The sequence below is a fragment of the Stegastes partitus genome, unplaced genomic scaffold, assembly GCF_000690725.1.
Source record: "Stegastes partitus isolate 25-593 unplaced genomic scaffold, Stegastes_partitus-1.0.2 Scaffold4, whole genome shotgun sequence".
Lineage (NCBI taxonomy): Eukaryota > Metazoa > Chordata > Actinopteri > Pomacentridae > Stegastes > Stegastes partitus.
In genome coordinates this window covers 437220-462479 of record NW_007577735.1, presented here as the reverse complement: position 1 = coordinate 462479, position 25260 = coordinate 437220, and the positions used below count along the sequence as shown (strand labels likewise).

The 25260-nt window shown below is 41.0% G+C and overlaps 2 protein-coding genes across 3 annotated transcripts; both read left to right on the top strand.

The window, feature by feature from the left end:
• Positions 1-2164: 2164 nt before the first annotated feature.
• On the top strand, positions 2165-24817 carry ythdf1 (YTH N6-methyladenosine RNA binding protein F1). The gene is made up of 7 exons (XM_008278010.1): positions 2165-2176; positions 17204-17564; positions 17953-17980; positions 18829-18923; positions 19029-20687; positions 22779-22823; positions 23246-24817. Exons 2-7 carry the CDS (start codon positions 17535-17537, stop codon positions 23258-23260), a joined length of 1872 nt encoding a protein of 623 aa, XP_008276232.1. The 5' UTR covers positions 2165-2176; positions 17204-17534; the 3' UTR covers positions 23261-24817.
• On the top strand, positions 7147-16141 carry nkain5 (sodium/potassium transporting ATPase interacting 5). Of its 2 annotated transcripts, none has more exons than XM_008277997.1 (7): positions 7147-7280; positions 8784-8921; positions 9872-9952; positions 11746-11943; positions 14880-14940; positions 15506-15576; positions 15682-16141. In XM_008277997.1, the coding sequence occupies exons 1-6, from the start codon at positions 7227-7229 to the stop codon at positions 15559-15561; spliced, it is 588 nt and encodes a 195-aa protein (XP_008276219.1). In that variant the 5' UTR covers positions 7147-7226; the 3' UTR covers positions 15562-15576; positions 15682-16141. The 2 variants fall into 2 exon arrangements, with proteins under 2 accessions (XP_008276219.1, XP_008276210.1); XM_008277988.1 differs by having other exon boundaries at positions 15506-15580.
• Positions 24818-25260: the final 443 nt, after the last annotated feature.

The window sequence follows — 25260 nt, the reverse complement described above, 5'->3', positions numbered from 1 at the left end:
TTGGTAATTTGCATTTCTTTCAGTAGAGATCCAGACATGAACCCAACTGTTCCCAGCATGAAATCCAATTTGCACCAGATTTCATGCGAGGGCTTGTTGGTGATTCTTTGCACGCTGCTTTTCGTTGTCAGGGTGTCCTAACCGGTGAACAACTGCTTTGTTTTCTAATTCTAATTATGTTGATTATTATTAATGAATAAGTCACATTTTCCAACAGTAGATAATTGCTTCTTTGAGCATGTCTTAGGAAAATGATTGCTACAATGAACAGGTTTTCCCAGCAGGTCCATCAAAACTATTTTGTGTATTTTCACAGCCGCAGGTAACTGACTGTGACCTGCTTTTAATGCCACTAAATCATCCAGCGGCAGAGCTTCACCTTAACCACAGCGCTTCCTGACTGAGTAGTCTGGAATATAGTGTTGGAATTAAAGCAACATATGAGACAATGATCACTTAATTCACAATCGCTACAGCGTCAGTGTAATTATATCTGCACTGATTTGACAACAGAGCTGAGGAGTGAAGAGGGAGAGTGTAATGAGAGAGAAGAAAGGGGAAAGGTGTAGGTGTGGAGGAAAAGAAAGGAGAGAGAGCGAGAGAGGAGGGAGGAAGACGTGCGTGGGAGTCTTGTGGCAGGTGTTTGAAGACACTGAAAGCAGATGATGAGAAGAGGCTGTCACATTTCCCAACGAGGTTTCCCGGCCCTGCTTCCCTTCCCCTTTTTTTTCCCCTCTTTCACTTCCTTGTGTCAGCGAGTGTGTCCGCACCACCTCGGCCATTCTTCTCTGCCTCTATCCCCCTGCCTCCGCCTGCGGTGTTCAGCCAGAGTGACGCCTCAGCACTGCAGTGTAATCTCTGGCCCTGAAGCTGCTCCGTCTGAGCCAACCAATTGGACGGAGCGCTCAGAGCAAGAGCAAGAAATGGCCCTCCACCGGCTGCCTTTTCTGCTAAACAAAGCCCCCCCTCCTCTCCCTCAGCCACAGAGACCCCCACCACCACCTCCACCTCTGCCTGTGGCGCTCAGTGAGCTCGTCACAAACTACGAGCACCCCCTCTGATACCTGCAGGTGCAAATTTGCCAGGTGTTGCCCCGGTCGAGTATCACAGACCAGGAGGCTCGCAACACGCCGAGAAGCGAGGCCTTATGTGGCGAGGTAACTGGAGCATCATTGATCCCTGTTACCTCCCTTAAATATAGTTCTTTGGTAGTTTAAAATATCACACAGGCGCTCATTCTTGACATCAGGGAACAGCAACAAAGTACTATTTGTATGAAGATGCAGTTGAAAGCTCCAAAGGCTAGAAAGTGCTCCTTTGAGCTTAGATTGTTTTTCTGGGGTATAAAAAAAGAAGAGAGAAAGACACAAATCCAGATTTTCTCCTTATTCTGTCTTTAACTCGTCACGCATCAGCGGACAAACAAGAGCCACAACATTCGGTCATTAAATGCCAGAGAACAGTTCTACTCGTGTCATGAAATGGCCTGTTTTCGTTCAACCTATACAGTCCAAAAATATGGAAAACATTTAAATATCTATCAAACAGTCACAACACAGTGAGTGGATGACTGTGGAACCACAACAATTAGTTGATTAATCAGCTAAGTGACAGCAAATTCATCTGCAACTACTCTGGTAATTGATTCGTGGTTTAAATCTGTTTTTAAAGCAAACCGTTTCCTCATCTTGCATTATAAGGACTCTTTTTCAGGTCATACAAAACATCAGAAGAAATTGCGATAGAGATTTTGTGGACCAAAAGGTTAATTGGTTAATCAAGGAAGTAGCTGCAGGTCACCTGTTGACTTGACTCTTGACAATTAAAGCAATTCTGACCATCAAATCATATTTTACAGGCCAAACCATTTCCTCCTTTTCCTTCTAAGCAACGCTCACACTCCAACTCCTACAAACAGTACTGAAAATGCTTTTTTCCGCTCATGGCACCTGACGAGGCCACGCAGACAAACAAGGAATTATGGAGTAATCCTCATAAAAAATTCTTTCTTTTTTTGTTCTTTTATGCAGCCCTAGTAGCAATTGATACCAGTAGGCTTTAAATTTTCTAGGAACACGCGCCACATTTACATGTGTGTTCATTATTAATAATACTGGAGCTCCTTTTCAAACAAGCCCAGCCAGCCAACAGTGGCCTCTCTTGCCAATCTGCTCAGGTTTTTTTTTTTTTTTTTTGATAAACCACCTGGGAGTTCATGTGGAGCAAAAGCCTCACCCTCTGTGTGACACAAATAACAGCAATGAGTGTGTATGTGTGTGAGTGTGTGTGTGAGGAGGGGGGAGAGAGAGGGAGGGGGGAGAGAGAGGAGACTGCTATTGTGTGAGAATGTGAATTAGGTCAAATGTTTGCTTGCAACAACGATTAACCATGCCCCTGTGAGGAAGAAAGCTGAAGCCTGTGTGGAAGAGGCTCTGTCTTTATCTGAGCCTCTGATACAGTCTACAGGCTTTATACATCCAGAACCAAAGAAAAGAATAAATATAATTCCTTGTCATCATCCTTTCCACACACACACACACACACACACACACACAAACGAAAAAGAAAGAAAGAAGTGATCAACAACAACAACAACAACAACAGGGATGCTGGAGGTGGAGATGGAATCATGTTTTTGCACATTAAACCCAGTGTGTGTGTGTGTGTGTGTGTGTGTGTGTGTGTGTGTGTGTGTGTGTGGCTCATGATGGCACCCACTCAGCAGGCATCAATCACACTCTGACTGGGTTCGGCTCGGCTCGGCTCGCCTCTGGGCTGCAGTGATGCTGCTGGTGACAACAGGTTACAAACCACGACTCAAACGATGCCGGCTGACACCGAAAACCACGCAGAGGGGTGTGAACCGGGGATTTTACAGCTCTGCTTAAAGGAGGAGGATTTTTTTTTTTTTTAATGCCCGTGCAGGTGGAAGCTATAGGCAGTGAGAGGGAGAAAAAAATGGAAGAAAAAAAAATCCAGCTGATGCAGTGTGCTTTTTTTTTTTTTTTTTATCACGGGTTTGTTTCATTAAGCCCGTAGCAGCATCAGCATCAGCAGGCAGAGATTTATTTTTTTATAATTTCTTTTCCTCCCTTTTTCTTCCTCCTCTAATCATCAAAGCGTTTCCGATTAATTTCCAGATCAAAGTGAGGATGGGTAAAGGATGTTGTGTCCCTGAGGTCAGCTGGCAACTTACACGACAAAAGCCCCCACACCCCCCTATTTATGAGGAGGAGGGAGGTGGGGGCTCCAAATGTTAAGGGAAGGTCTAATGATCTTTATGCTTCACTGTCACACACACAGAGAGAAAAATGAAATAAAACGCGTGATTGGAGGCTTCCTGCGCTTCTCTCTCTCCGTCAAATCACATCAAACTTCTCCTGATGAACGCGTTAATTTGGGGCTTAAATCTCTCACACACACAGGAAAAAAAAAAGGCAATGCAGTATAGAGCTGAGGTGGCCGCACACACGTGTCTGTATGTTAAATGTATGACCAGAGGAGATGAAGGGAAGGCTGGGCGAGCACAAAGAGAAGAAGGGGGGGAAAAAACGCACAGGCACAGGGGTTTGGCTGTGATTCCTGGATGAATAAACGATGCTGTTTGCGTGTTATCGAGCTGGATCTATAGGCACATATGAATGACCCCCCTCCCCTCCTCTCCTGCCTCCCTGCCTCCCTGCCTCCAGCCTGTCACACAGCCACGGGCTCTGCGCTATAGCATCTCCCCCCCTGTACTCACTCAGCTCGGAGGTTTGGGGAGGCGCAGCGTCAACCCCGGTCGCTTCCTTCAGTTTCCCCTCGGACCAGGCGCTCCCCGCGAGCATAATCGATCAACGGCGAATACCTCGGCTGTTCCTGGGCTTCACAGGACGGGAATGCAGCATATTGCATGTGGCATCCTTTTGAGCGCCCGCTGACCCCCTTGCGCGCCCTGCTCCGCGCTCCTCTGCTCCCCAGCCCGAAGGGAGGCTGGGAAGTGTTGCCTATCTGTTGCCCCGCCGCCGCCTCTGCTGCAGCTGTTATCTCCAATATTATCTCCAAGTGGCAGGTTTTTCTCCTCCACGGTCCCTCAAGCCCCCTCCATCTCTACTCGCATCCCCTCGGCTCAGCTACTGTGCTTCCATGTGACACAGGCAGAGCTGGAGACCCCCCAATTATGAATTTGTCTTTTTGATTCTAGCGTCATCCCTCGGAAGGACAGGGAAGTGCGGGTGTCGGGCTGATAAATGGGCTGACTCTGGCTTAGGAGGCTTTCTCTCTCTCTAATGCAACATCCCAGCTGCTCTGGAAGAAGTGCATCCGAATTGTGGTTCATTTAGAAGACAGAAAGGACATTTTAGAGTCCAAACCTGCTGCTGCAGATGGACAGACATGTTGAAACAGTTGTTTGAAGTCTTTAAAATAACTTTTTGTGAAGTTAATGGCAGCCTTTAGGCCTGAAGTCCTAAAACTTGCAAAAGGAGTTAATCAAAGCAACACAAGGATCCAAACCTTAGTCAGAAGCCTTTATTAATCTCTGGGAGTGGCTTTGTGTTCATGGATAATCCTCAGAGCTTCAGCAAAAATGCAACCAGGCTTCTCTTTCAGGTTGATGTTTCACCTCTCATCACAGAGGCATCTTCACTTCGTTCTTAAGAAGCCTCTTGGAGGAGAAGTGAAACATTCAACAACATAAAAGACAAGTTGCTTTTCACTTAAGTCCAATGATCCGGATGGATCTACACAGTCATGAATAAGCTCCACAGCAGAAATCACGACCCCTACAAGAGCCACTAAAGCAACACATTTTCCTTCCCTACTTCAATGAAAGCAGCAAACTGAGAAATATCATCATTCCTGATAGGTTCTTTTATTTGTCCAAATGTTGTAAAAATAGAAAAGTAGGCCAATGATGCCTTTTTTTCTTGTTTTAACCTTGCCACTCACATACCTTTGAAGCCTTTACCTCCACCACTACCACCACCTGCTGGTGTCCTCAGAGCATTGTAGAAGAACAACCACCTATCAGGGTGCAGGAGACGGTGTTGCTGTATGAGGGTCAATCCGTGCCACAGCCAGGGCAGAGGAAGCATAAAGGAGAGGGGGGTTACAATAGGCTGTCCTGCCAAGACAAACACAGCATGAGTCACTCCAGTGAGTCAATGGTTCCTCCAGGAGAAAAAAGACGGAGCAGCGAGACGCCTCAGAGAGAGACGAGCTTGGACGGATGTCTCATGCTGCTGTCGTGTGTTCAGTCTCCTGATGCCTGTCAACAGTAGTTTCTTTTAACTGTGGCCACCCTTGTTGGCTAACCTTGCTCAAGTATTCATTTTATGTAGGAGGTGATCTTATTTAAACTCAAATTTGAGAGCAAGGAGAAACAATAAGTTGTTTCATTTGGACTTTGAACTTGTTGGCTGAAAATAAAAATAAAATGTCAAAATGATCCTAGGATGAATATTTTTTAAAACCTCTGCTTCAGCACAATCCCAGTTTGTCAGCCTTTTTGCTCTGATATAGCAAAGACAACTGTGATATCCTATAGCTCTTTAAAAAGTAATTCAGCAGACCTGTTCCCACTTAATTAAATGCATTTTTAAAAAAGTATCTAATTCATCAATTTAGATGAGCCTGTTAAGTTGCAATTTTATGGTTGTGTTGAGATAATATTGTTGCATCCACTTTTCTACCTTAACGTGCCTGAACAGTTTCAGATGGTTGGGAGTGGTAATTAAAAATACCTTTGATTGTAAAGGAAAAGCTTATTCAACTGACTCAGTGTAGTTTTTTGGTTGCAGATAGTTTCAAAAGATTAAAGCAAATGGTTGCTTTTATTATTGTTATCATTTTGTAAAGGTAGGTATGGGCCTTTCCAAATCATATCTAATCAGTTTGAAGTACCACTAATGGAATCCAATCAGGGTGCAGTGACCTCTCAAAGATGTTTAAGAGAAATTGAAGCAAATGTTCAAGCATCACAGCCTGTACGACTTCTTCTGTCAGTGTGATTTTTCAGTTTTCAAAAAATTGTAAAATTCAGATTTTGCTTTATCATCACGGAGTACTGAGTGCAGAATGATGATTATAGTTTAAGGCTGTGACGTAGCAACATGTGGAAGAAGTAAAGGTGTCTGAATGCAGTGTCCACTCTTTAGCCTCAACATTATACCTAATATTGTGTTGGTCCCCTGAGTTTGGAGGCCGCATCAAACCATCATGCTCTTTGTCATGTTCATCGAGACATTCTTGAGCTGTTTCTGCGGTGTGGCAGGGTGCATTGTTCACATGGGGGAGGACACTGCTTTCTTGGAGAGCTGTTGCCACTGGAAGGTGTGCTTGGTCAGTGCGATGCTTAGATGGGTCATACATGTCGAAGCAACGTCCACATAATAGTCAGGACACAAGGTTTCCCTGCAGAACATTGCACTATAACAAGATGATCAGTGCTGTTCCCTGCACCTGTCAGCAGCTATACAGACAAATTAAAGGAAAAATCTGAACTCCTGACCCCTGCAAAGGTGGAATCTGGTAACTTTTTTATGCCATAGAGACATTTTGCCGTTGTGTTTTGGCTCCACTTGTCCCCTTAGAGGAAAAGGTGACTGCAAATCAGTACAAAGTATCCTCTGATGAAACATTTCTGTCCTGATAGGAGTGGTCTCTGTGTTCTCCACCACCATCCTTATGACACAAAATGAGGGAGTGTCTTTTGTAAGATGTTTCATCCCTCCAGCAGTGTCCCAAAAACGTGTAGAATCGATGTGCATTGAAGCTGTTCTTGCAGCATGTGGTGATTTTTGATCAATGCCATGCAAAATGTCATCATTCAATCATCATTTCCCTGAAGCTGACGTCTTCATGTTGCTTGTTTTGTCTGAAAAGCAAACCCAAGATATTAAACTTACAGGGACCTAAGGATGAGGGAAACCTGCAAATGTTTGCTGGTTTGTTGCAGAAACAACTGACTTTCAGTGAGCATCACTAGTGTCAGTCACAAGCATCCTGCCACCGCTGTTTTGTCCTTCAGGGTTTCCCTCGTCTGCTGCTGCGGCATTAATCGCTCCTCATACAACAGCCGACCCTCCCCCTTCTCCGTAGTTTTCGCAGGGACAACCTACATGTTTTCCTCCTGAGGTAAAGTGTACTGTGCGCTCCTTCACACGTCTGGCAATGGATGTAAAGCTTCACAGGTTTTAAACTTATTGTCCGCATCTCCATCATCATCCTCATCAGCTTCAGAGAAGATGGGCTGCTGCTCTGCACGATGCATGCTGATCCTCCTGTGTTGTCTGCAGTTGGTGAGATGTTTTTCTTTCACACATGATGCTTCGACATAAACAGATCTGCTACAGATTAGGCCAGCTGCTGTCTATACATCCCCTGTTAGAAGTCAGAGCAACTTATACTCATGAAATCACTAAAATTACACGTTAAAGTTGCATTTTAAGTAAGAAAATGCCTAAAATTGCTCTGATGGTTAATAAAAGAAAAGTTCCTTTGTTGCTATTTTTAAGGCTTTATCATTTGTGTTTTATTGTGAAATATTAAAACTTTTAACACATGCTACATTATTTAGGTAAATAACCACTAAAAGCAACTTCAATACTTATTAAACATTTTTTAATGTTGTATTTGACCACCTTCCATTCAGTGTCATAATTAACTCAGGTTTCCAAATGAAATATTGAAATTACTGCTGAAATAAACTGATTAGTTGATCGACTAAAATCAACAGGAACAGGTTTGATGAGAGATGAGCAAAAGTTTAGGGTACAAAATTTTTAAAAACTTACTGCACTGTAAACCAAAATAGATTTTTTATTTTTTTTTTAAATGTGGCAGCAAAGGTACCACATAAAAATACGTAACTGCAAATATCTGTAAAATAATTATATTTTAAAAGCTGATTTAGATACATTAAAACAGTGTAATTTTACAGTCATCCAAGAAAAAAGTAATGAATTAGTATTTGTAAAAGTACCAATTTATGATGCAGACATTATGCTGTGTTGTGGCCTGTTTTTTACAGTCAACATTTAAGTTAATACTTTTTTGGAATTTCACTTGATATTATTTGTAATTTAGCAAAACTGAGAAAATCTTGAAAAAAAAAATTATTTTTTTTAAAAGTTCCGTTTAAAAACTTGTATTTTTTTTTACAGTGTGATTCTGGCTTATTTAAAATGTAATTATTCGGTAGGTATCTTGACCTTCTGCTACAAAAAATCTTTGAATTAGTTTAATTTTAAAGACTTTGTCTTTTATTTCAGACAAAAGAAGGAATTTATAGCCATCACATTGGGCTATGGAAGATTCTGATTGGTATTTTTCATTACTTGAAGATACCTTATAGACCAAACAGTTGGCAGATTAATTAATAATGACAGTACTGGTTAGCTGAAAACATGAAACATGCTTATATTTGGCTGGTTATAGTTGGAGGTGCGTATGAGAAGCAATGGCCATCCAACACTAACAACCACCACAACGAAGGGCTGCTCCCACTTTGTCCTGCTGCTCTCTGTTTCCCACCCTGCCCCCCTTCACGATGGCTGGTGCACGGACCTCAGAGGACACAACACTTTCACCCGGCTCTGTCTTTTCCCATGCATGCTTTGTCCCCCATGGCTTGGTTGCTGTGACAACTTATTAGGAAAAAAAAAAACACACACACACACACACAAGTAAAGATCACGGCCTAACAAGCCAGAGCAGCACAGCCTCAGCTCACACTGACTGGTTTAATAAAGTGCTGTTTCAAAGTTTCTGACATGGTTTCTCCTCTTCTGTTGATCCTCCAGATTACTGCGCTGGAGAGGCAGGCGTTCGACTTCCTGGGATACCAGTGGGCTCCCATCATGGTCAACTTCTTCCACATCATTGTGGTCATCCTGGGCCTGTTTGGAGTCATCCAGTACAGATCACACTACGTTATTTTGGTAAACAGCTGAACACTGAATGTTGACTAATGTAGTTCTCAACAGTTTTTGGTTTGTAAGGAACAGATTTAGGAAACAAGAATTAGACGAGAAAATCAATTCGTTAATATGAGTATACAGCTGGTTAGCTTAGTTTTGCATTAAAACTGAAAGTCAGGGTCAACTGCTAGCCTGGCTTCTCTAAAGCTTGTGTATTAGCATGTTACATCTCATTTGTTTAATCTTGTTGCAAATCAGCAAAATTGTGCAAGCACGAAACAGACTAAAATAACTCCTGTCAAGCATCCTACTCATCCTTATTTTAAGAAAGGGTTACTCAAATGAAATGTAGTGTTTATATTAGTGAGCTTTTCAGGTGTCAGTAGGGGACCAGACTATCCATTAGCCCCAATTTCAAGTCTTTATGCTAAGCTAGGCTAAGCAGCTGCTGGTTGTAGCCTTATAGTTAGTGCAGCAATATCAAAGTGGTTTTAATCTTCCCATCTAATCTTTAACGGAAAAAAGTGAATAATTTAATCTCCCAAAAGTTAAACTACTATTTTAAATGAAAAAAGGATTTTTTTTAGTTTAAACATGACAATAAGTACAACACAAAGATAAGATGTGAAAAAAACGTGATGGAAAAACTTAAGAGAACCTTTTAAAAACAATCTTTTAGACAACAGGACAAAACAGATAAGCAGCATAAACTCTGCCGTTATTGGCTGGATATTTGAGATGTGTATGTTAAATATGAGATTTTATCTGCAACTTATGTTAATACTCATACTAAAACTCCAGCAACAGTGAGGTGGGTTAGTTCAGATTTTTGGACACTTTATGTAGTTTTCAGTATTTTACAAGAAACACCATCTTGGGAACATGTACTCTCGTCCATGCAGAGTTTGGACGTTTGTAGAATAGTAATTTTCATTCATTTCCGCTGTCACGTTGTTGTATTGTTTCCTCAGTACCTGCTGTGGACATTGTTGTGGGTTGGCTGGAATGTCTTTGTGAGCTGTCTGTACCTGGATTTGGGAGGCCTTTCAAAGGTAAGACTAAGTGTCAGATAATTAAAGACCCACACAGCCACAGCTTCTAAATAGAGTTCAGCTCCATCCATGTCACAAGCTGCTCTCAGGTCTGCCTCCAATTATAGACTCACAGTAAAACGCCTTTACACTATGTTTCTGTTCTCAGTTGCAGAGTAGTTTACTGAAGCTGTTTACATCAGGATATTGGATTGAATGATGGCAAAAGTAAAAGAAAAAATCAGAATGACTGAACCAAATTATTTCACATTTCAATAATTATCCTCACTGTTTCATTATGATGCTGTAATTCAAATACTTTTACTGATAGTCGGACAGTGTTGCTGTTTGAACATCTTTGTCGACAGTGTTCATCAGTTTTTATATTTTACACTGAATACATGTTACACCGAATGTACTCGACCAACCCGGACTCTAAAGAGCTTATAAGATTCGTCTTAAACTCTCCCCTGTGAGTCATTGCTGTGCAGTGTTTTCACACTTCTCTTTCATTTCCAGAGCACTTATAGTCATTAATCTCTTCTATCAGTTACATAATTGTCTTTTTTTCTGTATCACCTTGTTCTCATTTGCTAAAAAGTAACTCTGGAAGACTTTGAATAACCAAAGCTATCATATAAGATTTGAACTCTGTATCTTTCTTTTCTTTTTTCCCCCCTTTTTTTATGTAATCATTACTTAACCAGGACAAGTCTCATTTACGGAAGCCGAGAGCGGTCATGGCCGCACATTTTTTAAAACGGCGTTCATTTTCTCGAGATAACGAGATAATTATCCCATTGACAGTTTCAGCTGTCACTTCAGCCTTCATCAGAAGTTGCTGGACTTCCTGGTGTGATGTATCTTATATAGACAGCTGACCGGGAACTCCAACATGACGTGTCATGAGAACAGCTGACCGGGCACGACAACTTACAATGAAGTGCTCGTGCCCGGTCTCATCTGTCCTCCGACCCCCCGCTGGTGACTGAGGATGGAATCCCAGGTGTGTGGGAGGTTCCACACACCTGGGATTCCATCCTGGCGGGCAAACACAAACACCAACTATCTCGTTATCTCGAGAAAACTTAGATGGTTTTCTCTAGATAAATTATCTCGTTTTCACGAGAAAACGATTCTTGTTATCCCGAGATAATGAGAAAATTAACTCGTTATCTCGAGAAAACGGGGAACAAAGAACAGTAGCGGAAAACGACTGCTGGCCAAGATCGGCAGTAGCACAATTTAACAGGTTGCAACGTACATACATACAACAATTTAAATAAGAATACATGAAAGTAAAGAGTCTGTTGTAGCATCTACTTTATGGCTTCAGATCCCATTTCCATATACATACTAGTATTTGAAATACTCCAATAATAGGCTTTAGTATATGGATTCAGTTCCATCATTTGACCACGATTGTTGTCCACTTCTTTCCAATTTATGCTGCATTGTTTTCTTTAAGTGTTCACTTTCGATGATAGATTTGTTGCTCACTCCCTATGTAGGAAGATTTCAGTCAAACGTCTGAGTCAAGCCCACAGCTACTAATGTTTTCCATGATTCTGTTGTTTTACCGCCAAAAAATACAAATAAAATGCACAGACATGATAACTTGATAGTGTAATCGATCACAAGCACAAGTGTTGGTTAGCAGACAGGAAGCGAGGCACATTAAACCATATCACGTTCACAGTACACCTGATCCGTGCTGCACGTCAGGTTTCGACTTTTTCTGGCACACAGTCTGATGAAGCAGAAATATGTTTAAGACCCTGAAAGGTTTCCTTCATGTGTCGTCTGCTCTTCAGGACAGCGATATCCTCTCCCTCGGAGTATCGTCACATCGCTCTTGGTGGAAGGACAACGGGCCGGGATGTGAGAGCGAGAGCCTTCCCTCTGCCGGGTGGCAGAACCAGCAAAACCCAGAGCTGAGCACCGTGCTGAGCTGCTGGCTAGAATACCAGTACATAGAAATCCTGCATTGCATCGTGCAGCTCCTCATATCAGTGAGTCTTCAGTTTTGTGCAACACATCATTAAGTGAAAATCTCAGCAGAACTCACTCTATAAAGCTTTTAAACTTCAATTGAAACACATATTTACTTACTATTTAATGTTGTTTTAATATTCATAAAAATGTATCTGCACTCACAGGAATGGGCTGTTGCTTAGCAACAGAAACTGTAAATTGTGAAAGAGGCCCACTACATTAAAAATGGTATCACATTATCACACTAGTGGTATTTGGTATGCTGCTGAACTTCTGTAGTGTGTATAAATGTCAATTACTGAGATACTGGATCTTCTAGTTTGTGGAAGTTATTGAGTCAAAAGAAGAGCTTTTGAAGCAACATCAGTCTGAAGCATCCTGATAAATGGGCATACTGAATTTGCCTCTTTCAATATCAGAGTGTCATTAGAGTGGCGGGGCACCAGGTGTGGACCAGATTCGCCCTGAGATGCTTAAGGCTCTGGACACCGTTGAGCTGTCTTGGCTGACACGTCTCTTCAATGTCATGTTGAGGTTGGGACGGGGCCTGTGGAGTGGCAGAGCAGCGCAGTGGTTCCCATTTTCAAGTAGGGGGACCAGAGGGTGTGCTCCAATTATAGGGTTATCACACTGGTCTGCCTCCACCTAGGAGAGAGATGCTGGAGGGGAGTCTCCAACTGAGCCTCAGGTTCAGGAGGAGCAGTACAGATTCTGTCCTGCCATGGAGCAGTGGATGAGCTCTTTATGCTTGCCGAGTTGCTGAGGTAGTCTTGGTAGTTTGGCCATCCAGTCCATATGTGTTTTGTGGACTCAGAGAAGGCCTGCGGAGGAACCCTGTAGGGGATACTGTGGGAGTGCAGAGTACTACAACCAAAGTGAGAGCCATGATCGTATTCTTGTCACAGATGTTTCCAGTCGGTGTTGAACTCTGCCAGGGCTGCCCCTTGTCTCTGATTTTGTTTGTGATATTCAGGAACCAGATCACAAGGCGCAGTTAAGGTGGGGAGAGTGTTGGTTTGGAAACTTCAGAGCTGTGTCTCTGCTGTTTGCAGATGACATGGTTCTGTTGGTTTCGTCAAACTGTGACCTTCAGCATACACTGGAGCAGTTTGCGGCAGAGTGTGAAGCGGCCAGGATGAAAGTCAGCATGTCCAAGTCAGAGGCCATGATTCTCTGCAAGAAACTGGTGAATTGCTCGCACCTTTAAATGGAGCGTGAGATGGGCAGACAGTTTGGTGCAGCATCAGTACATTACAGTACAGTACATTACCGTCATGGTAAAGAGGCAGCTGACATGGAAGGTGAAGCTCTCTATTTACCACAATGGCCTACGTTCCAAGCCCCATGCTGATGAACTCTGGGATTAGCCAAAAGAATGACATTGCAAATACATGCAACTGAAATGAGTCTCCTCTGTAGACTGTCTGGGCTCAGGCTTAGCAGGGTTGAGGAGTTCAGTGGTCCAGAGGGAGTTGGAGTAGAGTTGTTTCTCGTTCACATTGAAAGGAGCCAGCTGAGGTAGTTATGACATCTGGTTGAGACGCCTCCAGACACCTTCCTTTGGAGATTTTCGGGCATGTCTGAATGGGAGGAGACTCAAGGGTAGACCCAGAACTTGTTGAAGGGATTGCATATCTCATCTGGCTTGGTAAAGATTTGGAATTCTCCAGGAGGACCCGCCCCATAAATGACAGAAGATGGATAATCAGTCAATACAACTTTATCACCATAAAAGTATGGATAAGCTCAGCACCCAGAACGTCATCTAGACAAACAGCAGACAGGAAACGTTCTGCTAACGCTAAAGTACAAGACTTTTACATATAAATAAATGTATGTCTCAGTCAAGTCATTGCCAAATGAGTCCACAGCATGTTGCTCATTAAGCCTGTCAGCACCCAGTCAATGTCTCAATGCTCTTCACATCATTTAGCAATAATTGGTTTGCCAGAGTGAGAGCGGCTCTAACTCCAGAGACAGATTAGGCTACAGCAACGAGAAGTACTTTGGAAAAACCAAGGAAGTGTCCAAAGAAAAACGTCTTATGCTCCTGATAAAAAAAAAATAGACTCTGAATTCTACGTTCAGAGGAAGGATTACAGTCCAAGAAAGAAAGTGATCAACACTGAGGTATACGTCATAAGCACATATGAATAGTGTTTGTGTAATAAGTCTCACTTCCAGATGGGGGGGAACAAAACCAGTACACGGCACATTTATTCACAAAATATACACAATAAAAAGATATATAATAATAATAATAATAATAATAATAATAATAATAATAATAATAATAAATAGCTATGAATATCAAAACAACCACCTAAAATCTCTAAATCTAATGGTCACTGGCTTGTACATTTTTATATACAAACTGAGCCACAGCCACTCCTGTACGAATTTCATGAAATCAATATAAGAATACAGGCACGTTGTCTTCCGAAGTTTTTCTTATAATTTGTCCATTTCATTAACACACAACATGAAATGCTAAAAATCAAGTAGAATTATGACCATGGGTACTGTTTGTTTTTTTGCAAATAAGATCAAATTTCCCATCAGAATAACCTGGTAAGGTTACTTTACTACAAACAATATAGATTATTCCAATTTTTTCTGTTTTGAATCAATATTTTGATGCATGTTGATGCAGTTTTTGTTGTGTGTATTGGCACAATATGCCTTTTGCACAGATATTTTCACTTGTAGTAGAAAAACAGTTGTTACTAACAACACCAACGAAGCAACTAAATGGAACTCAACCATCATAAATTGATTATATGCATATTTTTGAAAAATCTTTTTAGGACATAATATTTTTCACTGTAAAGAGAAATTTAGAAGTTTGCAATATTCTGCTTTTAAATTATTACATGAAGGAACACATGCTCTTTTCACTGCATGTGATTCTCTTTTAGACATTTTTCTATTAATTTCTATTTTTCTCCCACAGCTCCTGGGATTTGTTTATGCCTGCTACCTTGTCAGCACTTTTTCAGATGAAGAAGACAGCTGTAAGTATCCTCCTGATCAATGAGAACCACATATGTCAAATATGATTTGAAGAGTTTATTTGCAAAAACTGATAACTCCATTTTTGTAGAGTTTCAGAAAACTTATTTTTTTGTTATTTGCTTGAGATAATATCAGTCAAACTGAAGTTGAGTGGATTTGACTGAGTAGAAATGACATGACAAAAATAGAGATAATTTAAGTTTAATTGATATTGTCTCAGGTCGACGATGGAAAAGTGGGTTTTCTGAAGGTTTGTGAAGATGGAGTTATCTGCTTTTACAAATGAACTCTTCATTTCTTTTACATAAAATATAGAATTTATTCAACAATAATCCATTAAGAATAAGCATATATGTATATACATGTATATATATGTATACATACATACATACATACATACATACATACATACATACATACATACATACATACATACATACATACATACATACATACATACATACGTCACTATCCTCCACTTTCCATTTCCTTTAATTCCCCCCTTTGTGAAGTTGATTTATGAATCTTTTTTTTTTTATGTTTGTCTTTCCTCATTTATTTTAGTTAATTTCATTGGTGAATTCCATCATCCATCCAAACCCTCTCAGTTGCTCTTCTAGTGTAAAGATTCCTTGGTAGGTATGTGGTATCACAACGGTTCCCGGTTCCCTCTTGTTTGCACCTATTTTATCTATGTCAGATTCACCAGCTCATACACATTTTTCTCTATTTTTGTTTAGATTATAAATGACCGCAAAATGAAAGTGTTTGACAGAAGCAGAGTGAGCAGCAGAGGATCAGGCAACTCTGAAGACTCTTGTAATGTATCATCTTTGGCTTGGTTATGCCTAAAAACAGACATCACACATGCTGAACCTCACTGTGCACATGTAGTGTCCTGGTTCAAGAGGGGACTCCTCAGTATACCACAGGCCTAGCTTTTAGTTTCAGTTTTTGTTGGGCCATAAGAGCTATAAATCTGGGTGTACATCTACCCGTGTGCATGTGTGTGAAAGATTCTTCAGCTTTCTAATTATGATCTAAAATATGATTCCAAAATTTGTATATAAATAACTGTTTCTTTTTGATGTTTTGTAAAACGTATACAATATTAATATGTGTCATTCCAGTTAGAAAAAGTGGCATCCCAATGTGTATCGTGTGTGATATCATTCAGTGAAATAAACTACATCTACAGTTCGTCCTGTATCAGAGTTTTGCTAACATTTGTTATCATTAAATATTCATTTGTTCATATGCTGTTTTCGCTCCAGCGGTGAAATATATGCACATTCACTCTAGTGCTGTGTTTATGAACAAATTTGAGGAACTTGTATTTTCCATTAATACTTAAAGTAGATTTTTCTCATTATATTTATGTGGTTTCAATACCATGTGAGTACCTAAAATTTGTCCAGCGTTTATGTTTTGTTGTTTGTTGTCTCTTTGTCTCCTTTTCTCTCTCCTCTTTACTCTCACTCCAATCAGTCAAGGCAGATGGCTGCCCTCCCTGAGCCTCATTATGCTGGAGGTTTCCTTCCTCATAGGAACCTTGTGATTTTGTGAATTCAAATTGATTTGGTAGTTTGTGAGTGGACATAGTCTTATAGGGTCTGAACCTCAATAGGTTTTAACCTTAATATTGAAATTAATCAGGTGAATTTGCATAATTAATAATATTATAAGACATTAACTGTAATATTTATATAAGTCTTTGCATTTTACATAATACTGTAGGGTCATAATCTAAATATTTAAGTTTTTATATTATTATAGGGCCAGTATTTACATTTGTCAGGGAAACTGATATTGTACATAATATTGTAGGGTTTCACGTTAGTATTTAAATTACTCTGTTTTTTGTGTATGTTTTTATATAATATCACAGGGCATTAGCTGTAATATTTAGAATTATTAGGTAAAATCATAATTATTTCTCTGAAGTGGCTATTAAGGTTTGAGCACTTTAACTATTTTACTTGTATTTATTGATACTGACATAATGTGTTTTACTTTTTTTGTTTTAACAAAAAGACTTCAGAGTCTTACTGTTATTTTCTTTAATATGTTGCCTTTTGAGTGTCCTGCTTTTGCTTCAAAGCACAGCAATCCTTGTTTTTAAAGGTAAGTATAATAATAACAATAATACTAATAATTTGGTGAGAAAATTGTGTTTTTAGTCCATAAACGTAAACACTAAACTGCGGCTGCTCAGTACCAGTGTACGCGTCCTTACGTCACGACGTCATCTCCGCCCCGCAGACCCCGGATGAAGCTGCCGCTGGTGAGCAGGGCCACCGAGGCTGGTCGGATTTTAATTTAGCGGTGAGGGGGTCGGAGCAGATTGAAGCCCCGCTGGATTAATGTCGACAGGGCAGCGCAGAGTGCCAGCAGGGCTACGACAAGCAAACCATCCGCGCCGAGCGGAAACACCGGCTAACAGCTGCTGCTAACTGTGCTTAACTGTTAGCAAAGTAACGCGGAGCTGGGAGAAAGCTTCTCCGGCTATTAGCTGCTTCACACAGCCGAGTTTGCGGCTCACACACTGCGCGTCTTGTCAGGGCTCCAGTCTAACACAACACCTGGTGGATGAATGATGTCTGCCGCTAGCATTGACCCTCAGGTAAGCAGCGAGGAGAAACACAAAGCTTCAGTTTTTTTTTTTTTTTTTCCCAACGGCGAGGCGAGATGTGCTGTGTGTGCATCCCACTCTGGAGACGGTGCTGCCAGCTAGTCAGCTAGTTAGCCAACTGAGAGGGGAGGTTAGCTAGAAAACTGCTCCCTGCTGGTAACAAACCAAGGCCTGGACCACAGCTTCCAGCGGCTATCTGAGCCGCACTCGTTGCCATAACATAACACACCGCTCTGTGCTAATGGCTTTTATGTGTCAGTAAGGTTTACAGTGAAAATGTATGAGCACACCTCAGCCAGCTAGAATAATGTGAGATGCTCAGAATAACATTCGTAACGCTCACACGCTATCTTTTTTTCTCTTTAATGTGACTACTAAGACATCGAAAGGACAAGATGCAAGCAAAGGTAAGATATAAATGGTTGCTGTATGTCCAGATGTTTTGTAGCTGAAGATGTCACACATAAACCCGTTTAACATCCTGTATATAGCAAAGTACCGATCTGTCCCTTGATACCTCATATTTGATCTAAGTGACTCGTATATTGTTGTGGCCCTGAAGAGAAAAACATATTTGACGTGTAAATAATGATTTTGCATCATTACATAATGTGCTTTTTGTAGCTCTATGCAATAATGAGACCTACATTACTGCGAGCAAGGGCAAACAGCTTATCAAATGAAAACACCACACATATTTATAAAGTTCAACTCCTAAAGGTTGTGTTTGTCTAACGGACCACAATCTATCTTAAATCTCTCCACACATCATCCGTGTAACTGCATTTGTTTCTCTTTGGTCTAGCTACAATATTTGGGCGATGATGGTGCACACTCCATAGGTGAAATATTAATAGCATACTTTGAGTGATAGCATCCTGGTATTTGTTTTGCATTAGTATTAGGTGCATTCTGATCAGGTGATATAAGAAATCAATGCAGCTGTATGAGCAACACGAACAATGGCAGCTATTGTAGGATTCATTATAGATTTAGCTTTCTTTAGAAGAAGACGCCTTTATTAGTCAGAAATACAGATTAACACTGAAATTCTTTTTTCACATATCCCATCTTGTTAGGAAATTGGGGTCAGAGCGCAGGGTCAGCCATCATAAGTCTTAAAGGCCCAGTTACAAAGAGGGTCAGCCATTGAGCCACCACTGTTCCATAACCTGCTTCAGAAATTAGCATGTCATTTCTAATGTTTGTGTAAATTCTGATGAACAGCTTTGACAACCCTTTAATTTTATTGCAGCCTTTCCAGTTTCAGTGCAGAATGGCTCCCTCCACCAGAAGGACACAGTCCATGACAGTGACTTTGAGCCCTATCTCACCGGCCAGTCCAGTCAGGTAGGATAAAAGGAAGCATCTCCTGAATTGTCTTTTTTGAAACTAAAACTGTATTATTGCATCTTATTGCCTTAAAAATGATCCTTATTCTGTTTCTATTTGTAGAATAACAGCTATCAATCAATGACAGACCCTTACCTATCCAGTTACTATGCCCCCTCCATTGGATTTCCATACCCTCTTAGTGAGGCTCCTTGGTCTACAGGAGGTGATCCACCTATTCCCTACCTGACGCCCTATGCCCCACTCAGTAATGGAGACCATCACTTCATGCATGACACCGTATTTGGGCAGCCAGGTGGGCTCAGCAGCAGCATCTACCCTCACAGGTTTAACTTTTTCCCAGAGAATCCAGCTTTCTCAGCCTGGGGCACCAGTGGTTCTCAGGGCCAGCAGACTCAGAGCTCAGCCTACGGGGGGAGCTACAGCTACCCACCCAGCTCTCTAGGAGGCACCTTAGTCCCTGATGGCCAGACGGGGTTCCACAGTGACACCCTGAGCAAAGCTCCAGGTATGAACAGCCTTGAGCAGGGCATGCTGGGCCTGAAAATAGGAGGGGATGTGACGGGAAGTGGCTCAGGTGTGAAGAGTGCAGGCTCTGTGATCGGTGGCGGTGGCAGTGTAGCTGCAGCTGTTGCCACGGGCAACGGCGGTACACCAATCGGTATGCCCCCTCCCAAACCTACATCGTGGGCTGCTATTGCTAGTAAACCTGCCAAGCTGCAACAACAAAAGACCAAGAACAAGCCTGGCCCTCCTCTAGTTGGAGGAGCTCTGCCTCCACCTCCCATTAAACACAGCATGGACATTGATACTTGGGATAATAAAGGGACTGCTGCCAAGATGGCTCCTCCTTTACCCCACCACCACCATCACCACCACCAACAGCAACACCAACATCAACACCAGCATCACCAACCCCAGCTTCACTCCCATGCTCCCAGTCTCCTCCCTCCCCTTCAACAGTCCCTACAGTCCGCCCAGTCCCTCGTGCAGCAGATGACCATGCAGGGACCTCCTCCACAGTCCTACCAGAACCACAACTCTGGTCCAACTCCTCAGACCCGCTGGGTGGCGCCACGCAACCGCAACTTGTGCTACGGTGGTGGAAGTTTAGACAGCAGTGGCTCTTCTAATGGTGGCGGCATTGGTAACGGAGGTGCAGGGGGCGGAGGTGTGCCTCCAGAGCCGGGGTCAGATTCCCACCCTGTGCTGGAGAAGCTGCGAGCGGCCCACAGCTACAACCCCAAGGAGTTTGACTGGAACCTGAAAAACGGCCGTGTGTTCATCATCAAAAGTTACTCTGAGGACGACATCCACCGCTCCATCAAGTACTCCATCTGGTGCAGCACGGAGCACGGCAACAAGCGTTTGGACTCAGCCTACAGAGCTATGAACTCTAAAGGTCCCGTCTACTTGTTGTTCAGCGTCAACGGCAGCGGCCATTTCTGCGGCGTGGCAGAGATGCGCTCGCCTGTGGACTACGGTACCAGCGCTGGTGTCTGGGCGCAGGACAAGTGGAAGGGCAAATTTGATGTGAACTGGTTGTTTGTTAAGGACGTGCCTAATAGCCAGCTGCGCCACATCCGCCTGGAAAACAACGACAACAAGCCAGTCACCAACTCACGTGACACTCAAGAGGTTCCTCTGGAAAAGGCAAAGCAGGTGCTCAAGATTATCGCCCAGTACAAACACACCACCTCCATCTTTGATGACTTTTCCCACTATGAGAAGAAGCAGGAGGAGGAGGAGGTGGTGAAAAAGGTAATCATGTCTTTTAGACTAAATACTTTTGAATGAAACAATTAAGGATCTGTAGGTATTGTAGGAAAACAATGGAGGTAGGAGAAACTTTGTTCCACTTTGAATCACTTTAACTTTGATAGAAGCTGACTCTCATTGCCCAAATATCTCAAAGTAGTGTGTTAATAGTAGTATTACACCTGGGCAATAAAACGATAGTGATCCTCATCAGCCACTTTAACCTCAGAGTGGTGTGGCAGCTTTGCCGTGGTCACCCTGCATGCGCCTCCAGTTTGTACTTGCATTCTTTATATAATTTGTATCGAGGTCAGATGATTCATTTATCCTAATTTATTTCTAGTGATGTGCGCAAATGTTTTTATTTATTTATTTTTTTTGCTGTATACACATTAAAATTCTTAGCTGTGTACCTTGACATGTATGCAAAAGAGATTTAATTCTAAAGATCAAAGTAAGGTGTCCTCAGAAAAAAAAAAAAGGCTTAAGTTTTGTTTTGCGTTTTCATGTTTACAGAGGTTTTTGGGGGATATGAAGTAGGAAACCCTGCTTGAGTAACCATCTGTACATGTGGACTAGGCCTTAAAGTGAGCTTACACAGATTTAATGGAAAACAAATAATTTGTCCACAGGGGACCTCCAGCCCCTGTAGTATTTTCATATGACCCCAAATTCCAAATAATATAAATTATATCTGATCATGTTTCCTAATATGTAATTATTTGTGTCTCTGATGGTCATAAACAAACCACTTGCACCGTTCAGAGTTGTGTAGCCAGGCACACCTGAGGTCTGTACTAAGAAGCAGGACTTGAGGTCAGCGAGGTAGCTTCAGGTTTAATTCAGGACTACGATGATGGTTCACTTCTTAGCAGGGTACATTGCCATGGTATTTTATGCTGACCATGTTGGAGATAAGATATTAAAATATCGCCTACTGACCAGCCAGATCTCCTGGAAAACCGCATCAACATTCTTTGAAGATGCTATAAAGCTCAGTGTGCAGATAGTGAAGTCGGAGGGTAAAAATTTGTCAAGCTTTAAGTGATGTTAAAGCCATTTCATTGTTCTATAAGCCTTTGAAGAGCAATCTGATCCCAAAACAAACTGATTAAAACACCAAATCCATATCGTCTACTTGTTGACCTGATGCAGCTAATAATACCAACTGTCTGACACTCTATGAGAATGCAATTGAATGTGAGATCACTTAATTAATCATTTACATGAAAATAGTTTTATTTTTATTGCTTGATTATTTGTCGTTACATAATTTGTCTTGTCAAGTAGCACAAAGGGACTACATCTGTAATTTCATTGCACAATCTTGTGATGACTGATGGTATTTAAACTGAATATGAGCAACTTACACACAATGAGACATTGTGTGATATCATTGATAAGCATATTAATTACGTACTCACACAGTCAGCAGCTTATTTGCCAGCTTTCATTCCTTTCTTTGGCTGCAGCAGCTGTTTAGGTTTTAGCCGGCTTTATATTTTTATAGTCTTCATAGTGGTTTAGGATTATAGTTCTAAACCGGTCCATGTTATTGATCACCTGTCATGTGAACGCACCCACATCCAGGTTCAGAAACCCCAGTATGACTTACCGAGTTTAAAAGAAGCTCTATGTGACCACTTAGCCTGACTGCAGTTGTTGGGTTTATTGAAACCAGATAAAAGACATCCTGGATATGTTGAACTACCTTTGTAGTACAGACCCCTGTGTTTCGAGGCTGCTTTTTTGTCTGATCCGGATGAGGAAAATGTAGAAACAGCACTGCTGTAATGATTAATAAATGTTAGAATGAAACGCTGAAATATGATACCCAATAGCCGAGTGCTTGGAGTGATACCACATGAGTGCAGCTGCTGTCGGTCAGCAATGAGTCTCCAGTTTGATTCCTAGCCAGCCGGACCTCTACTGCCTGTCAATCCCCTTCTTTTTTTCTCTTTATTTGGTAATTAAATTGAAATAATGGGAATGTTTTGTCATAAAACTTAAGATATACAGTCATATTGGAAGTACTCACTGTGTATGCGTTATTCTCTGTGACATTTCATTGAGGTTTGTATGTTTTTCTAACAGAGCTATGAGCCTGCCTCAATACAGAGTCGATCCCGAATCGATCAGGTAAAGTCTGTTGTCTTAATTCTCCATCTTTGGGCTAGGAAGTTGTGATGAGAATGCTGTGTTAATTTTAAAAGCAGTAGTGTGTCGAAAATTGCATATTTTATATAATAGAATTAATTTGCAATGCAGGTTTCATCAGGAGAAAAAAAGATGATTTTTTTCTCATTTAGGTATCTTATGATAGGATAGATAAGACAAAACTTCATTAATCCCAAAGGAAATTCTTTACACATGCTGACACAGGAATGAATGCTAACAACAGACTTATGTAAAATTCTAACATAATTCGGTCAAATCCCCACAAAATAATCTACTTGTGGCCTCGCCCTGAGTCTTTTGTAGGAAATTTAAGAATCATGTTGTGTTGCTTTACAGGACAGAAGCTGCTTTATCTCATCATTTGTCTTTATTGTCTTTTTCAGGACCGTCAGAAGTAAACTGTAGAAGACATCTTCTGAAAGCTCAACTCACGGTTGTGTTTGGATGGACATGCTGAAATTAAGATTGAAAATGAAAACACAAGGACATAAAAAAAATTTGAAAACTAATATTTTTTTCTATTTAATTTTGTCGACTTTGGCCCATGTCAAACTTTTGAGCCACGTCGCTCCTGGTTCCCCAGTCTTTGAGATGCGTGCAGGGATGAAGCTAGTTCCACCAGATGAATCGCTTCAACAATATCTATTTTCTTGTTTTTTCTTGTATTTTTTAGCCTTATAAATCTCTATCGCTACCCTGGAACTTCTGAAATTCTTGACTAAATATAAATATCTGCACGTCTGTTTGGAAAATCTCTTGACAACATGCTGCTGATATTCAGTGACTGTTCACTTTGTGGTTTGTGTGTTGGAGAAATGTTAAGTGCTTGTATTGGTTAATCTTAACGAGTGAACAACACTTTATTGACAAATGTTTGCTATCTGTGTGTGGCCAGTTGTATTTTATATTTTCAGAAGACAAAAAAACAACTTCTATAATGTCCCTTTTTTCATTCGAGGGGCGTCTTAGTTTTGTGGAGGACTGAAGGTTTCTGTATGCATAGACATAATCGTGCAAGGTTGTGACATTAGAAAGCATAAATGTTAGAAAAATATTTTGAATAACGTATCACCTGGCTTACAACTGATTATAAATTTAACATACTGTCGAGAAAATGTGGGATTTGTTTCTTTTTGTCTCTCCAGAATGGAGCCTTAACATTTCTTTTCAGCTGTAGTGTAAATGAAACTTGTTTTTTTTTCTATTAATGTACCTCAAAATTTTCAGCTAGAGATTCAGGGAAAAGGTGTCTAGAGATCAGACGCTCTTAAAGGTGGTCCCTCTCTTTATTTAAAAGATGGAAATTCAAATATACTGTTCGAGTTCAGGTTTTTACCAACACAAAATCTATCCCCTGTTCTCAGTATTTGTTCTGTTCCCTGCTGTTCCAACAGGGGTCTCTGTTTATGACATTCTGGAGACAATGTAGCATGTACTGCTTTTAAATCTCAAGCCAGGCCTGCCATTTAGGTCCTTTTTCTTATTTTTATTATTATTTTTTTTTTTGTTCTTTAACATCATTATAATCTTGGCATTTTCATTGCTATAACCTGTCAATTTCATCCTCAGAAAATGTAAGCTTTAATGTACCGGCATTTCTAACTGAGATCGCCTCAAAATGTTTAACTGTAGCATTATACTTAACTGATTTATTGTCAAGTGTATGGAAACCCAGAGACTAGCCTATATGGTATATGTTTGTGACTTTTTTTTTTCTTTTCTTTTTTTAAATTGCTTGCTGTATTGTGCGTATGTGTGTGTATGCAAGAGCGAAAGAAAAGAGAGGGAGTACGACTGTGGAGCAATCAGAGTTATATAACGGTATTGGAATATAGAAAATTTATGCAAAAAAAAAAGTTTTAAGTCACCCTTGAATTAAATATCCATTGTATCAGAGGTCACGATCACATTCTTAGATTTGATCATGTTCATTATTAAAGATATACTTATCTGTTGCTTGTATTTCTGTTATTATGTCCGGGCTTTTCTCTGCGTGATCATGTCAGTTTTATTTATATGTGGCAAGACTGCACGTTTTCAAGAAAAAGGAGAAATGGTAGAGGATGTCACATTTCCACACATCAGTGCAGCACCTCTTGTACAAGACTTTACACAGACTTTGATCGTAAAGTTTACTTTCATTGCATTATTTGGCTTTCAAGCAATTTGGATGCCCACTTTGCTTTATACAAAACAGGCATTTCTTTATATATAAAATAATCCTAAGTAGAGTTAAAGGACACATCCAGTGATATTTTTTACTGACTGTTATTCTTTTTCTTTTCATCACATCTCTTAAAACGGCCAAAACCAACAATGTGTTCATACTTTCAGACTTTCCTACATCTTCTGCGGCGCTTTCATGCAAATTTCCTCACACATTTAGGTTCTGTGGTTT

What these genes read in the sequence shown, in the direction of transcription:
- nkain5 (XM_008277997.1), top strand. Translation starts at nt 7,227, where the DNA reads ATGGGCTGCTGCTCTGCACGATGCATGCTGATCCTCCTGTGTTGTCTG. An exon ending in GATCACACTACGTTATTTTG is followed by an intron (nt 8,922 to 9,871) that starts GTAAACAGCTGA and finishes TTGTTTCCTCAG; the next exon opens with TACCTGCTGTGGACATTGTT. An exon ending in TTCAGATGAAGAAGACAGCT is followed by an intron (nt 14,941 to 15,505) that starts GTAAGTATCCTC and finishes CATTTATTTTAG; the next exon opens with TTAATTTCATTGGTGAATTC.
- ythdf1 (XM_008278010.1), top strand. Translation starts at nt 17,535, where the DNA reads ATGATGTCTGCCGCTAGCATTGACCCTCAG. An exon ending in CCGCTAGCATTGACCCTCAG is followed by an intron (nt 17,565 to 17,952) that starts GTAAGCAGCGAG and finishes GTGACTACTAAG; the next exon opens with ACATCGAAAGGACAAGATGC. An exon ending in AGGACAAGATGCAAGCAAAG is followed by an intron (nt 17,981 to 18,828) that starts GTAAGATATAAA and finishes ATTTTATTGCAG; the next exon opens with CCTTTCCAGTTTCAGTGCAG.